The sequence below is a fragment of the Montipora foliosa genome, unplaced genomic scaffold, assembly GCF_036669935.1.
Source record: "Montipora foliosa isolate CH-2021 unplaced genomic scaffold, ASM3666993v2 scaffold_413, whole genome shotgun sequence".
Taxonomy (NCBI): domain Eukaryota; kingdom Metazoa; phylum Cnidaria; class Anthozoa; order Scleractinia; family Acroporidae; genus Montipora; species Montipora foliosa.
The window spans coordinates 190,001-207,500 of NW_027179716.1; the positions used below are offsets into that span (position 1 = coordinate 190,001).

General features: G+C 39.9%; 1 protein-coding gene across 1 annotated transcript in view; it reads left to right on the forward strand.

Annotated features, from left to right (window-relative positions):
* The first annotated feature begins 8,794 nt into the window (after positions 1-8,794).
* Positions 8,795-17,500, forward strand: part of LOC137988313 (monocarboxylate transporter 10-like) — an 8,888-nt gene continuing 182 nt past the window's right edge. Inside the window, exons 1-4 of the mRNA XM_068834346.1 lie at positions 8,795-9,115; positions 11,962-12,515; positions 13,418-13,787; positions 16,101-17,500. The exon at positions 16,101-17,500 is cut by the window's right edge and continues 182 nt beyond it. Of these exons, the coding sequence (XP_068690447.1) occupies positions 8,926-9,115; positions 11,962-12,515; positions 13,418-13,787; positions 16,101-16,414 (1,428 nt within the window). The 5' untranslated portion in view covers positions 8,795-8,925 and the 3' untranslated portion in view covers positions 16,415-17,500. The remainder of the gene's footprint in view (positions 9,116-11,961; positions 12,516-13,417; positions 13,788-16,100) is intronic.

Here is a 17,500-nt window from a genome sequence, read left to right on the forward strand (position 1 = left end):
CAATCCACCGTTTTCACAATCCTTCCTTACACCCTGCTCTACACTAGTGCAGTATCTTGTTTTACTATCTGAGACACTTCTCTAATGAGATTCAAGGAAGCTAGCCGCCCTTGAGACCAATTATCAAGAAATTCTTTTCTCAGACAATCCCTGGTCAAAACTGTTGTGACAATTCCCGATTTTCCACCTCCCCCACTACAATGTTGAGTTTCAACGGTGTTCGAAGTCAAGATTAGCTCATCGATCGCACGAATGTTTTAACATTGTCTGGGGGACAGGGGGGACGCGAAACAGGCAGCGAAAGAAGAACACGGGTCGCTCATACAACAATGGAAGCATGTGCAGTAAATTCTCTACTTTTCGGCCAAATTTGACCAGTGCCTCAAAGTCTTTTGACCAGGATTGTATGTAATTATACTAACAACTATTATTACAATTATTTGGCGATGGATTAATGAGTCTTGAATTTCTACCGTTAACTTGCGTCTTAGACCCCGTCCACACTAATGCGTTTTCGAAAACCTCCGTTTGCATATAATCGTCCACACTAAGACGATCGAAAAATAGAGGTTTTCAAAAACGGAAGTCTTCGAAAACGAATGTTTTCGAAAACGCTTTCGAAAGTTGAGACTTTTGAAAACGGAGGTCTATCGTTCTAGTGTGGACGGCGAAAACGGAGGTTTTCGAATACGCGTGACGTCTCACTGTTTTTCGTTCTCCAAGACGCAAACAAAGCCTGGTAACAAAAAAGCAACTTTAGATCTCCGTTTTCAGTGTCTAGTGTGGACAGCCGAATACGGTGTGGTATCGCGATCTTCTTATAGTTTTGCCTATGCGCGAGCCGTCAATATTTCGTGGTAATGCCGTCTCACTTTTGCGGCCTGTGATTGGTTCTAATGTTGAAATTGACGTCGTTGCACTGAATTGGGTTGCTGACGTTCGCAAACAAATTCGTTTCGGAGGTAGAAAGAATTGAAAATTCGATCAGGCGCGGGTTGATTAGTTTACAGTTTTATTTGTCCTTATAAATGATGGATCGCGATACAAAACAAACTGCGATTTTGAGACGGCAATACCACATTATATTGACGGCGTTGGGAGAAAATATATTCCGTATTGGGCTCCGTCGCTTCGCGACTCCACCCATCCTCGGAGACCCCGGGGCAGATCGCGGAGGCAAGGGAAAGTCGAAACGAGCGAAAGAAGATGGCGACGAAGAAAAACATAGTTTTTCTTCGTCGCCATCTTCTTTCGCCCGTTTCGACTTTCCCTTGCCTCCGCGATCTGCCCCTGGGTCTCCGAGGATGGACTCCACCTAATACGGAATATATTTTCTCCCAACTAGACGTCAATATAATGTGGTATTGCTGTCTCAAAATCGCAATTTGTTTTTAAAAACGCCAGTGTGGATGCAAATCTCTTTAAACATTTTCAGGAATCCAGAGGTTTTCGAAAACGCATTAGTGTGGACGGGACCTTATAGGATTGGGCGACCGGTGAGGATGATGCCCGCGTACGTTGGGTGAAACTTTCAGCGGACTAATACCATGAGAAATGCGTGAATCGGATAAAACCAGCATCTGCTTATCCATCTGCTTTTCATAATGGTACTCATGGATTGCTCTTAACCCTGCACCAGAGCATCGAACCATGACGAATAAGCCTGGGAGTTCGGGCCGCACTTTCTTACCAACAGGCCTAGTCCTGACTGTCCTTCGTTAGTTTCGGATACCTTGTCTCCCGACAAGAATTGTCAGTCCGTTAGACCATATGGCATACATTCATTTTCGTAATTTTATGACTATAATGTTCAAAAAGTTTCAATTAACAACAGAATTTAGTGATTTCATCATCTCTTAATAAATGAACTTGCTGCACACATTTCTCTCCTGCACCTCCTCCGGTCCTGTACTCAACAAAACAACAAAGTGAAAGCTGAAGAAATGTGGACGACAACGTGAGCACATGAGTGATTTGATTATAGGACATCTCTCGTCTTTTGTACAACATGATTAATCGCGAAGGACTTACTGTAGCACAAGGTTATATTTGAAGCGGTAACGTTTTTTTTTTTTAAATTTGTGGGTCTAATCTTCAGCTTGTATCTATGCTTTCGACTCGATGTCGTGAGCTGCGCCCGGCTTTGAAATTTTCGCAAAACTGCAAGAAATAGTGATAAGCACAGCCATCTATCGTCTATTATCCAATTATCTACTTATCTTGTTAAACTCCCTATTATCTTCTGGTCATTCTGCACGCCGGATACTGCGCAGTCAATGAAGCCCATTTCAAAACGAAAAAACAAATTCGAGCAGTTTGGTTAACAATAGCCCTTTTCACGGGTAGGTTTTCTCATTTGCATAACAATGTAATCTAGCATGTATGTCAGGCAATTTTGGGCCATTTTGTAGTTTTAACCCGAAATTGCCTCGCACCCACGTTAGATTACATTGTAATGCAAATGAGAAAAACTAACCGTGAAAAGGACTATTATTCTATGAGCGCGCGTTGAAAAAGAGATGGTAGACAGCCAACGAGGCGCGGCTGTAACCAATGTCGCATCCAACAAGCCAGGATGGAATAATTCTTCTATTAAATTTTCATGAAATTTTGAACGCTTGGACATATGGAAATCAAACCATTCAGTTTCCAGGTCTTACGGTATATTTAACGATTATTCGCCGAAGGCGAGCTGAATATCGGTGAATCAGTAAAAATCGAGACGAAGTCGAGGTTGTGATTCACCGATATTCGCCGAGCCTGAGGTGGTTATTTGGAAAATATGCATTTTCTTTAAAAAAAAATTAGTTTTTTCGTTTCTCACCTCGACAAAACGGCTTGCGGCCATTTTGAAAAAAAAAAAACTGAGGCGATTATCGCGTAATAATCACTTCAAGGGAAACCAATCAGCGAAGAGAATTTTCAATAATCACCTATGAACTTATACTTGTAATTATACTAAAACCTGATAACCCGAGATCGAGTGAACCAATCAGAAGGCTACAAACGCAATATTCCAGGTCCAAAATTAAAGAATGTATGATATTAACTTTTACGTGAACACTGAGCTCAACAAAATGAGTGGCTTCATAGCGCAGGAGGAAGAGCATTTCACTGGTGTTTCCAATGCCATTGAAGCCACAGATGAGAGACGATTGCTTAAATTGTCCAGATAAGGAAACTTGATATTTTTTATATTTTTACATGTATCGTGAAATGTAAAAACTGACCCAGTTTATCACTCTTTATGATGTAATTTGCCTTTGTTTAAAGTGCACATGACTCGAAATTTCAATATCAATTTTTAATTTTAAATCTAAAATGTAATTGTCTAAGGAGCATTTCGGTACAAAAAAAATTTAGTTTCTGTTCGGAGAACATACCTAAAATGCGAAGGAACTTCGCGTATTTTTAAGGAAAATATTAGACAAAGGCCTGGGATCGAGTTGAGGATTTTGACGTCAACGGTTGTGTAAACTTGCAACTTGTGCGAAGATTCAGTGCAGTTTACGATTGATTCGGTATCCAGAAATCCTATCAAGCAAAGCCTGAATTTTAAGGATATGTATTAGAAACTGCATGGTGGTGAAATTTCGAGTCATGCGCACTAATTTTAGCATTAATAACCAATTTGAACTACGCGAACTAGTTCAAAGTTCATAAAAAGCGGGTTACAGTCATTAGATACAAGTCAGTTATACTTCTTTTCAGCGCGGGTTAGCCTCAGCTTAAACTGTTGGACAGCGATCACATTTTGAAGCACTTAAGCAAGAAATTATTGTTCTACAAACAGTAAAGCATTCACGTCATGATGTAATTAATTCCCATACCATATGAGCGCTAAGTGTTTTTAATGTTTGTCAAAAGTAATGGGATAAGTGACTTCACGATTCCTGTCCTAAACGTTTATTATTTTCTCTCTTGGGTTGTAATCCACAGGGTTGTAGCCATACTGGTTAGTAAGCTGTATGATATTTGGGTTCCATTGTCGTCCAATTTCGTATCGTAAGCAAAGTTGATTGGAGTGGTTCTGTCGTAACAACTATCAATAGTCAGGCCCGTACGCTGGTTTTGACTGTTTTGATACGGATAGGTTCTTTTAATTTTATTTTTAAACGGCCCAAATAGCTCTCACTAGTTGTATTTATCGTTACCTTAGTAACCTACAGTCGACTAGAAACTTTTTCCTATTTCCCGCAGGAGTTTTATCGTTAATTCAGCTCGGTTCCTATCGGGCAACGCTCGTGTTTGTCCAAGCCAGCAATAAAGCCCCTTTGTTGTTCTCAAACTCTCTTGTCGTTGGTGTTTGAAATGTAAGGATTACATGGTTAGTGTTGTATCCCAACTGTTGTATCCCAGAAATTGCAGTTAATTGAATAGATCATAATACTTTTATAATCAAAAAACAACTCCTGAGCCACCATTGACGCATTCTCAGGTACAACTGATTACACAACAAAAGTCCCATTACGCAACAGTTAGCGTGTTGTCGTGTAACAAACACAATTTCTTTATTTGAGTGTTAGAGGGTGCTTATAAAGTTTTTGATACTATAAACGGACCGTCTTCGGATTACAAATAACTTTATTTAGTTAAATAACTTAATATATGTAGTTGTAGTTATGTAGTTATAAAAGTTTATTTTCCAAATGTCTCGTTCAATGGGTTTTCTAAATTCCGCTCGCGCGCACTGTAAGTATAAAGAACGGAAAAAAGGAAGGAAGAGGAAGACAGTAAAGCTTGGGAAGTGCGTATTACTCTTGAAGAAACGACTTCAACTACCTGATAAAAGAACTAGAGTATCTACCTTTAGTATCACCCAACTGTAGTGGACTAATGCAAATCCTGCATTTTAATTGGCTTCGCTACTAGAGGACTATTATTAACAAATAAATATTTCTTCAACTTGCATTTGCTAACTTTTTTATTGACTTTTCTGTCCGACTAGTTGGGTGATACTATAAAAAACAGACCCTTCGCCCTAAAGGGCAACGGGTCAATAGTTCATTCGGCTTCGCCTAGTGATGGGCTATTGGCCCGTAGCCCTTGTGTGCTACGGGTCTAATTGTTACCACAGTCTGGCTATGAACAACAAGTATCGTCTTCTGACATAAACCTGTAGAGCATTTGACATGATTCAGTTGCTCGCTTCATTTCCCTTTCCCGCTGTTCTTGTCGTCCCATCATAAATTTTACTATATATACCACACAAGTGAATAGTGCTCTCCGCGCGTGCTGATTGGCTAACTCGGAAGTGATCTCGGAAGTGATTATCCAAGTACTATAGACCTTATTCATAAATGGCGGTCAATTTATAATTCTTTTGTCGAAGTGCAAATTAGGCTACCAAGCCTCGATACCATACAGTGAATTGAAAAGAATTCTTGCTCGGAAATGAGGCCATGGTGGGCTAATTTGCACGTGGACAAAAGAATTATAAATGTGACCGCCATTTATGACTAAGATCTATTCACCTCCAATTTGGTGAATAATTGTTAAATATACCAAGTTCACTTAGAGTATAAAATGGCAACCAGATTCTACTTTTTGCTCCAGGCCCCTATATCCTGCAGTGGGTCGAGTTCGGATCCAGGCAGTGCCGGCCATGACCGTCGAGAAGATCATTACATTTAACTAAAGAAAAAGTATAACATAGGTAAGGCCATGCTATTAAAATAGGTCAATCAAAAGCTGATAAAAAAAGAAAAGTATTGGAAACTTAGTTTGAGTTAGTTGCAAAGTTGAAATAAGTGAACTTTGAAATCTGTATAAGCTGGTTTATTTAAGCGGACCTTTCTGGCGCTTTTTGTTTGACGCTTCAGAAAGGAGACTGATACTAGGAACCAGGAAAACGACTGCGTATACCGGGTATCCACTCTCACAGGAGCCCATGAATAGGAGCTTGCCTATCCCATACAACCACTGTTAGTCAACCTTTGCGCGTATCTTCAGTTTTTATTTTTCGAACTCGCCCGAGTTCTTCGGCTCTTCACGTACTGTTTAGAATGGCCAATAAGAATAAAGTTATTGTCAAATGAAGAAAAAAGTTGAAAAAACAATGAAGGCAAATTGATGTAAATGCGAGTCTCCTGCTGAAGGGTTACTTCTAAAAATATATACGCGCAAAGGTTGACTCAAGGATATAGTGCGTAAGGAGTTCATGGGCTCCTGATTCTCAATATTAACCGGGGGTACTGGGAACCAGGAAAATAATATGATAATAAACATTGTTAATTATATCATCAAGATTTTATTTTGGTATCCCTACCATCAATACTGTAGTATTTTCAAAACTTGCGTTCGGTGGATAGCTGTTAGCTGTACTTCCCCATAACACCCACAATCCCAATTGCATTACATCCACTCCAGTGAGAGAGAGAGAGAGAGAGAGAGTTCTCTCTCTTCTCACATGGTCTTGTTTTACCTGGTACCAGGTAATTTTTAACGTGTACTGAAGAAGCCCGAAGGGCGAAACGTCTGCACAGTATTCTGAAAGGGGGAGCCGGTATGGCGCAGTGGTGAGAGCACTCACCTCCAACCAGTGTGGCCCATGTTCGATTCCCGGATCTGACGCCATAAGTGGGTTGAGTTTGGGTCCACTTATATACTTTTTTTTAGGGGGGGGGGGAAAGGGTGGACAGGGGGGAGGGGTGTAACTGCTGACACATGTTTGGGTCTCCACCTGCTCCGCAAGCTGATTGTTGTTGACGATGTCATTTGAGATACCCACAAATTCATTTCCGCCGCGTTCTGATAATCCCAAAACTTCTGTAGGTTTAAAAATAATGTTTGCTTCTTAAACATTACCGACTTCATTTTTCTTATTCACCACTCCAGGGAACTCTAAATTATGTTTGGAATCTCTCCAGGCTTGAGAAATGAAGCCGTTAAAATTAAGTTGCAACCTTAACTTCTTACGGCCGACCTGAATTGGCCGTCTTATATCCAAGGATACTAAATTCACCTTATCAAGTAAAACACATCAAATAGGAAACACCTCTCATAGAGGGTTAACAGCTTTCACTGGCTTTTAGAATGAACTTGGTTGCCATACAATGAATTAATTCTCTCTAATTTCTTTAATGTTTCCGCAAACTGGCCGCGCGAAAGTTGAGGCAAGAGTCTCTTGCCCCAACTTTCGCGCGGCCAGTTTGCGGAAAATCGTTCCGATGCTCTTCTTTCGAACAGGAACGCTTGCCGCTACGCGGGCTAAGTGAATGAAGACCAGACAACCGAGTAATACCTCAAATTAGACCCGACCAGGAAGCTGCAATACAGAGACTTTAATCTTACACTTCTTGGAATTAAAATCCATCCAGTTACATTGACTCCAATAGTGTAGTTTGTCTAAGTCCTTTTAATAAAGCACTGGCACCATCCCGAGAAAAATCAATTGTCCAAGCTTAAACAAAGCTTCTCATTTGCATTCTCTATCCATGACCTTATCGACGGATGTTTTAAGATCCTGTTTTGCTAAGGATCAGCTTTACGTGACAGCATAAGATCGTTTTCACTGTCACGCAATAAAAAAATAAATCGAAAACCATCCAATGGAAAAGGTCAAGAATGTAGAAGATAAATGAAGAAGACACTTCTCCAAGTTTTAGGCCTGTGCGTTTCCCCAAACTTCAGATATTCGTCGAAACGTTTCGCAGAAATTTACAGAGCCCAGTATGAAAACGCCATGTTGGTGTACATCTGTGGTGCACCAATATGGCGGCCGGAAAATAGTGTCAACATCTGTTACTTACTTTGGCTATCTAGGCGAGTGATCATCTGTACTGAACAAACAGCTATTTACCTAATCACTTTCCTAATGCTTTAAATTCTAAAAAGGCTCAAAACCATGAGGTAAATATACATTTCTCAATAAACTCGATCGTCGCCTCGTGTCACGCACCGCTATAACTCAGAAATTCAAAATGCTCTGGTTTCCAAACGCAGCACGCTATTGAGCTTTAAAATTGCAAATGGATACAAATTTACCGCCTCTTATGCCTGATGAGGATAAAAACTTTCTTGGATTTTAGAAAATGATGACGTCACGTGAAAACGATCCATACATCTTTCAAAAATTTGGTTTTATCAACGGAGTTGATAATGTAAATTGGCCACCGTACAGAGATTCTAAAAGCTGACGTTTCGAGCGTTAGCCCTTCGTCAGAGCGAATCCTATTTGGTTTTATCAACGGAGTTGATAATGTAAATTGGCCACCGTACAGAGATTCTAAAAGCTGACGTTTCGAGCGTTAGCCCTTCGTCAGAGCGAATCGCTCTGACGAAGGGCTAACGCTCGAAACGTCAGCTTTTAGAATCTCTGTACGGTGGCCAATTTACATTATCAACTCCGTTGATAAAACCAAATTTTTGTATACTACTTCCCCACCGACGCAGCACCACAGTTTCTTTAGAAACTACCCCTTCATACATCTTTCAGCTGATAATGTACGCCTGTTCTCGATTAGCTTAGACAAGGTCAAATTAAATTGTAATTGTGGATAAACAACTCAATTCTGGACATAAAGATACTAGGCTATAGCGAAAAATCCGTCCTGGTATAATCATTCGATTAAATATAAAACAAAAATATCATTTGGAATATGTTAATAAAATAATTGGTGAAAAAAAACATGAGCGCACAATGCGGAAGAACTTAAACACACTCATTTTCTTCCGGTGACTTTGATCAAGTGTTTTCTTTTCTCTCCTAATCAATTACTCCTTTGTATCCTTGGCAACAAGGAAGTCGGCACCGTTCCTCTGAGACGAAACTTGTTAGGATAAGTTGGGCGCGCTAAAGCAGATTCGTGATAGAACACATCACGTGCACGTAAACCAAAACGTAAGCAATGCATTTATAACCACCCGCGATTTGAGTTTAACTTGAGGGAGATCTTGTCGCTAACATCGAGACATCGGTACGAAATGAGGCTCAATACCCGGATGCCAAAAGTTGATCTTGGCAAGAGAAAGTTCAAGGCGGATGGAGGCTATGGGTGGATCGTGTGCTGTGGCACTTTCATCGTGAATTTTGTGGTCTTCGGCATCCATAACTCATTTGGTGTTTTATACGTTAGTCTACTAGACGATCTGAATCTAGGAGAAATGCAAACTGGTATGTCAAAGCTTGCCTCTCACTTCCGAAATAATTTGCATACGTTCAAGTTGCCTGAACAAATTTAAAGCTAACAAATGTGTCGAATAATTAAGAATAGAGGCCGAAACCAAGATTACATCACCTATGCACTCTTGCCGCAACTCCATCGTAAAACGCAGAAGAAATGTCACACACAAAGGCGAAATTGCTGGACCATTTGCTCTAGCGTCACGCCATGTAATTGTCGGGGCTTTTAAGCGCAGTCATTTCTTCTTTTTTTTTCCCTTTAGCCTTTTTTTTGGGGAATAAAATATTCAACGTCATTCACATTACTTATTAATCAGATACCTATCAATCGGTTCCGAGAATGGTGAGTAAGCATTAGATAAGCTTTTACCACATCATGCGTTAAGGCCGGGACACACTAGGCGATAAGTCGCTGCGACAATTCGCCTCGTGTGACACGGTTAATTTCATGAAAATCATTGTTGCTGCGGTAGGATTTTGTCGCCGCGATCAGTCGCATGAATTCAAACCAGTTTGAATTCGTGCGACTTATCATCAGCGACAAAATTAGCGAAAGCAGCGTTGTCGCACCGTCGCTGCGACAAAATATAAATGAACCAATCACATTCCCCCTAATACGAGATCACTGGGTGTGCACCGAACAGTCGTCGTGTCGCAGCGACTTGTTTTGCAAGTAGTACACATGGAGCAACTTGTCGCAGAGACATGTCGCTGCGACTTGTCGCCTAGTGTGTCCCGGCCTTCAATATAATTTTTAAAGTGAATTAACGCAACTAATAACTCCGCTTCTTCCAAGAATTTTTTGAACAAATATGAAAAAAAGGCGAATGCAGAAATTATGTTTTAATATATGCTTGCATGTGACAGTTTTAACGGGATATTGTACTTGTCTCCACATCATGATCAAAGAATCCGTGTAAATAACGAGTGGTTCAAAGATCAGAAGCTTCGGTGTACTTTGATACGCTGCTTTCAAATAAATATAGTTGTAAAGCGCACGGGTGTAAATTGGGGGGTATACTTTTGTTACTTATTTATTTATTTAAATTGCAAACAAATCAATTCAGCCTACGGGGAAAAGTTTGCTATAAAATTAATATTAGGTGCCATCACCGTACACTGGCGAAAATAAAGAGACAGATATATAGGCAAAGGCAAGGATTTATGAATTTGACAAAAGTTATTTTTAGAAACAGTAGTAGGTTCTTCTTACAGCCTAAACTACACGACCTCATAGGAATCCATCGTAGCCTGGCAACATGGCATCTTTTGCCTCCACTACTCAACCGGACACTCAGGCTTGATGATTTCTGGGTTGCGGACCAGCGAAGCCACCGTGCCATTTATTTCGCTTTGTTAATGATGAAAAAAAAAAATACTTATACATTAACTCTATCATAAAGGGAAGATCAATTCACCAGAGCCAGACACGAAAAACACTAGACCAGCAGGTGGAAAAACCGGGAAACGTGTATCGCCGACCAAGGCAGTGGTGCGACCCTCGGGGTTTTAGGGTCCTCTTATTGAAAGCCACTATTTACAATGCAAATGAAATCAATGCTATCATATACGCCTCCGAAGGCATTGAAGATATTTTCAGCTCGATATAACAATGAACAAAGCTTGAGTTGTGAACTTGACGTAAATGCCTCACTCTCTTAACGTATTTTTTGGGGTGCGTTGATAAGGATGTAATGGTTAAGTAATTTGAGAGAATTTGGCATTATTTTGGTCATTTTCCAACTTTTGTAAGCCAATGACCCTAAATATGGCGTCATCATGCCACGCCCATGGTCACGTGACTAATAAAAGAAAACTGTAAATTTGTCTCCATGCTACGCAATTTGGGTACTTAATCGGTGGTTTGATAATTTGTATTCATTTTTGCATCCAGCCAAGATGGTTTTCTTTTTATTTTCAAAAATGTTCTTTTTAAAGACATAAATGATACTGAAATACCCATACATTTTTGAAAAAAGATGATTTGAAAAAATCAATGCTTCGCTATATTCTGTATTTGGGGGTGAAACGTGCCATGTAAAAAAAAAGTAATTCAATATAAAGACCACCGGAAATTTAGCTTTTTCTCAAACCGGAAGTCAGTTCGTTTACGCATGCGCAGTTTTTCTGAGAACGACCGCGAGGAAAGGCGAGAAAAAACCTTCGATGGAAACAACAGTTCGTGTGGCGACTTTTGCTTGTGAGTGGGTTTTCTTGTCAGCTCATGATATGATGACGTTAGTCACCGGAAGTAAAATTTCACTTCCTTAGCAACGCGGGAAAAATCCGTCTGTAGGCGTCTGCGTCTGTGCGAGCTTCACCGTCGCCAGCTTCGTATGGACTTGCCTATATTGAAAGGATCTCAACAAAGAGGCTGTGAAGTTATTACACAACGTTTCCCTCCCGCAGCTAACATCACAGGGAATCCCAAGAGCATATTTCATTATTTAACCAATAAATTATTAATTTATTTTATGGAATAAATCAACCTAAGTTACGTGTCAAGGGAAGGCCACATTAGTTCTGAATCATCGTTTCACTTCGATTGTAGAGTGCTATCCATTTCGTGTCATTAACTTTTCCTGAATGGACACTAACAGAGAATTGGTCGTTCGCAGAGAGTGTGCAAAGATATCAAATTACTACGAACTGAATTTAAACACTGAAAATATTCGTGTTGTGCTTTTCAAAACTGGTGCAGGTAACCCAGACATTTGTGATAACAGATAGGCACAGCTCTTCTGCTTACTAACTAGCTTAAGTCGCCAGTTACGGAAATAGATTTACATGTATATACCGCACATATCAAAAGCTTTACTTTTCATGTTTGTTGGCAGCATGGGTTGGTGCCATGGCAATGGGCTTAAATTTCTTTTTTGGTCCCATAACAAGTGCGTTGTGTGATCGTTTTGGGTGTCGAGTGGTTTCCTTTGCTGGGGCTTTCTTTTCTGTTTTGGGACTACTGCTGACATCCTTCGTGCAGGAAGTTTCCAAAATGTACGTCACGTATGGAGTGGTCTGGGGAGTAGGTTCCAGTCTATCGTTTGTTTCATCAATCGTTGTTCTGGGACAGTATTTTAAGAAACGATTAGCCTTGGCCAATGGCATTGCTACCTCTGGAAGTGGGGTTGGATCGCTTGTCGCCGGTCCCGTCATAAACTTCTTACTGCAGACAGTTGGTTGGAAAAGCTCAATGCGTATTCTAAGTGGGTTCGCGGGTATCTTATGGATGGCTGCTTTGCTGTTTAAACCCAGAGAAATCGATGATGCGGACCGAAAAGAGCACACTAAGCTATTCGACACATCAGTATGGAAGAATAAAGCCTACGTCTTATGGGTAACAACCGTCGCTTTGTTCCAGTTTGGATATCTTATTCCTTTTGTTCATTTGGTAAGTTACATTTGGTGGCCGAGCACAGTTTTCAAGTACCTATGCCTAATTCACCATTATTTTTTACATATTTATGATTGTACGTCCGTTTTTTGCAAAAGTCAAAGTTAACCACACGAGGGTTTATTGTAGACGTTTGGCTAAGGCTTGTGCTGTTGCTATGGCAACTGGGCTGGTTAAAAACAAGGCTTAAAAAATGGTTTTTGTTGATTTTAACACGCTTTATACATTCTTTTCTATATGTTTTATTTTTACTCATTAATATTTATCAGATATTTATATTCAGATTTGCATCATTTACACTGAAGAAAGCAGAAGTTTCTGCCGAAACACCGTCTTTAAAAGTAATGACAATGATGATGATGACGAAGCATGTTTTAAAACTGGAAACTTTAATTATATTCAGGATGACGCCAAGTATACCTTCATTTGGTTCTCTACTCTGCACCGAGAGGTTTTTCTCCGGGTACTACGGTTTTCCCTTCTCCTCAAAAACCCACATTTGATTTGATTTGCGTTGATTTGTTGATTTCAGTCTACAGTGTCCCAATTACACTGCAATTAGTGCTCCAGCGCTAGAAGACTAGACGCTTCAATAAAGTTCCTTTCCTTTGTCTCCAGTTTATCTCCATTTCTAAACTCACAATTAAAGTGCCATGCTGTTGAACTGTATGCCGGCGAAATTTGGTAATATGAAGGCTTTCTAAAAGACATAACTGTATTATTGCTGGCATTGTCTAAATGTCACGGTTCCAACATTAAATTGTACTATTCTTGAAACCGCGCGTGTTTCCAATTTATGGGTTTCTTGTAGTCGTTCTAGTTATTCGGGTTGCTTTCCCTTTCGTAATATAAATCTAAGGAAAATGAATCGGTGACGGTACTATTACTTTTCTCTGCAGGTAAAATTTGCGGAAGACTTAGGAATTCCAAAATCTAAAGGAGCCTGGTTGATTGGGTTTCTCTCAATTACCTCAACAGTTGGTCGTGTATTGTTTGGCAAGTTATCTGACATGCGATATGTCAACAGGCTTTACTTGTATCAGTTTGCTGTTCTTTCTATCGGAGTGATAACTGCCATGTTTCCACTAGCAAGGAACTACCCTGGTCTGGTCGGATGTGCAGTAATGTTTGGTTTCTTTGATGGCTGTTTTGTTGGACAAGTTGCAGTCGTCACTGCCGATGTTGTTGGACACGAAAAGCTGTCACAAGCGGTTGGAAACATGTTTGGAACTTTGGCGATTCCTTTGAGCTTGGGTCCCCCACTTGCAGGTAAACTATTTAACAAATTGATGTCAGTTTTTCATGCGTCTGTTCTGTTATTGATCATGAATTTCGTCATAACATTGTCAAAGTAGCTGTGGCAGAGGGGTCAAAATTAAGGCAAAACACAAGAAGAACGCGAGACAAAAATGCGAGAAACTTCAATCTGACGCGAGCAATATTGCATCATTATTGCATAAATTATAAATTTGTGTGTCTGTCCTCTTATTGACAATAAAAATTAGCCAATGAGCGCGCGAGAATTTTTGCAGTCAATGTAAAATTGTTGATTGATTGCTTCAGTTGAAGGGAGCGCTGTATAGACCTTATTCATAAGTGGCGGTCAATTTATAATTCTTTTGTCGAAGTGCAAATTAGCCTACCAAGCCTCGATACCCTACAGTGAATTGAAAAGAATTCTTGCTCTAAAATGAGGCTTGGTAGGCTAATTTGCACGTGTACAAAAGAATTAAAAATGTGACCGCCATTTATGAATAAGGTCTATGGAATCCATTCTGGGGAGGGGCAGGGGATGGGGGTATTAGTTGATCGGAGGATTGGGTTTAGGCGTCAACGCCGGTTGTCCAAATATTCCAGTCGGAGTGAACCAAGACGGATGATTCCATTTTACTTCAACCAAGATTTCCGGAGACGGTAGTTATCTCAGCCACTAACTGCGCTTTGAACAATTTGTTTCTGAGCAATTTGGTTCGTAGTAGTCACTGCTAAGGCGGTGGTGATCTTAATTCTTTTAAAATAACAGGTACTGTTATGAGCAGTTTTGCTCCTCGTTCTTTACCCACGCGACCTGTTCGTTATGAGGACGACTAGACACATGTCGAGTTGGACGTAAAAGCTTATGCTTAAGTCACATAAAATCCTGCATTTGGGAGTACTTATGCTAGTCACGACTTTGCTAAAATAAATCTGACAGCGGTGACGTTCAAGTGCTATTATGATCAAAAAATAACTTCTTTTTTTTTTTCTTCAGATTTTGAAAGTGTGATTGCTCAACACTCGAGTGCCAAAATTTTAAGCTTTGATTTTCTTCCAAAGGCTATTTACTTTAAGTGTAAGTTTTGTTTTTTACGGTCCGCCATTACTCACGTTCCAAACTGACCGAATAGACATCAGAGGGTTGGATCAGGGAAAAGTGACGTCATTTACTCACTAGCTTAATATATGCATTATATATGCAAAGCATGGGTTTAAAAAGTCTGAAAGCTCGAAACTCCGTGCTGCATATTAATTCGGCCGCATACACATGCATTGCATTCTTAAAGGAGCTAGGTCACGCAATTTTAGGCAATTTTAGGCAATTGCAGCACTAATCGAATGGTCGTAGAATTAACTAAAATATCAAAATAACTGTTCAAAACTATAGAAGAACTCTAACAAAACACCGGGAAGCCAAGAAGGGACATGGATGGACAAAACTGGAGAGGATTGAAATGGATCGATTTCGGTAAATTTGAAAAACGTCGGCCCACCCTTCAAAATGTCATTTACACAGCTGGAAAATCATTCTCAGTAGTTATGTGGCCTTGATTTTGCAAATGAAAGACTATTGCTCTGCCAATTTGACGTTTAGAGCTCATAATTAACAAAATTGAACAAAATTACCTAAAATAGCGTGACCTAGCCCCTTTAAACTATTGAGTCTTTGACGTCATTTTCTCCTCAATCCAGCTCTCTCAAGATTTTAAAGTTAGTAATGGCGGACCATTAAATAGGAAAATTCCAGTTACAATAAACGGGTGTCTTTTTGAAATCAAGGCTTAAAACTTCGATCAGTTACTGTTTAGTTAACATAGTTTTGAAATCCAAAGAAATTTTTTTTTTGGTCATAGTAGCACTTTAAAGATATTTATTGCAAGTTCCTGAAAAATTTCTTTAGGATTGTAAAGGGATGTCTGTTATAGGATTATATCAAATTATTGCTAAATGTTTTCATTTTCACTGCTTTCGATTTACAGAACCTTCTGTAAAAAGAACGAAGAATCAACACCTCCATTCATTCTGGTTGCAGAAGGGATAATTATTAGTTTTGCATTTGACATTTTGGCGACCTGTGGTTAAGATTTTGGAGCGACACTGACGATTTCTTTTTTTTTCCTTCCATTTTATTTTCCTTTGATGGCAATGACCTTGCAGCTAAAAAAATCGAGTTTGAATTTTGTAGACGCAATTGAATCAACCGCTGAAAATTGTTGTCTTTATCTACTAGTAGTCTGAAGGTCGTTGGTTTGAGGTTCCCCCCAAAAGCGCCTGAAGGACGGTCACCACGATTATTAACTTTGAAAAACTTGTTCTTTTTCCAAGGTTGGTTGCATGAAGGACTTGGCTCGTATAATGAAGCATTTTATGTTTCTGGTACTGTTGCTATACTTTCTGCTTTGTTGGTTTTTGGTGTTGGCTACATGAGCAGAAAGCACAGAAACGCCATTCTTACAAGGAATAGAGAGCCTACACGCGGCTCAAGCGAGTGCAGTAGTAGTACATCGGAGTTGGGATTAAAAGATGTCGAGACCCAACCTATATTACATGAAGACTGTGAAGTGAAGGGAAGTGAAATTCCTGGTGGCATACGAATAAGGGATCTGCTGCTAGTAATAGATAGGGAGACAGTTTTATGATACAAGGTTAGCTAAGCTTACGAGTATGCTTGACATAGCCTTCACACAGGCTCTCCGAGCGGTTAAGTCGGTCAACAGCTGGGAAACAGGATTGATTGTTGACCGCGCGCACGTAGAGCCTGTGTGAAGGCTAGTTGTTGAAACAACATTATTGCAGATCATGATACATTTGTAAACCAACTGAGGAATGGCGAAAGAGGAAGTTCTATCTTCCTATTGAGCCCACAACCACGTCTGAATGATCATTCCTGGGCTAAATGCTCTGCATATTATCAATACAATAAGGTCGGCCAGTTTTTGTCACCTTTCTCATCACAGACTGAAGTGATTATGAAATACAGCAATAGCATCAACAGGACCAGGCATCACATTCATTGATGCAAGATCAAGACTAATACCCCATTTACACCAAACCGCTTAAACATGTTTTAAACACGGTTTCAAAGTGTCTTCTTTTTAAATCATGTATACTGACTTTTGTCGACCACAAATTTAGCACAGATCAAAGCATGTATTGAAAATCACCTGAATTTCATGTAAAAGCCAGTTATTCCTTTTTCTGCGACTGAGTTTCATTTTGTTAAACCCAGTTTAATTAAACATGTCACTACATATTTTTCCCTATATAGTTCGGGGCGATTTTATAGTGCGCAGAACTAAAACGAAAGCAAAATTACCTCCAGCACCAAAATTACGTAACAACCATAAACGAATTAATACAGCAATGAGTAAGCAAAAAACTGATTCTAATACGGACGGGATTTAAGCGCACTATCCTACACGTTCAATTGAGTGCTTTCAATGATGACATCAGTCTGAGCCAAATGTAAGCTTTTACCTGTATCACTTATGAGAAAAGTGGCCCATAAGGTCTCAACTAAGTCAGATAGTCGATCATTATCGAAGGGACAAAAACGATTGCGATAAGTGAACGAATTCCTTACGTCGTCCAGCCTGCATAGCTTGCAATATTACTGTGCGCGTGAGCTATGCAAGCAGCTAAGAGACAAGAAACGATAGCGAAAGCTGTGAAGGATTTTTACCATTGGTGGCCCACCCTTCAAAACACAACTCTCGCGAACACTT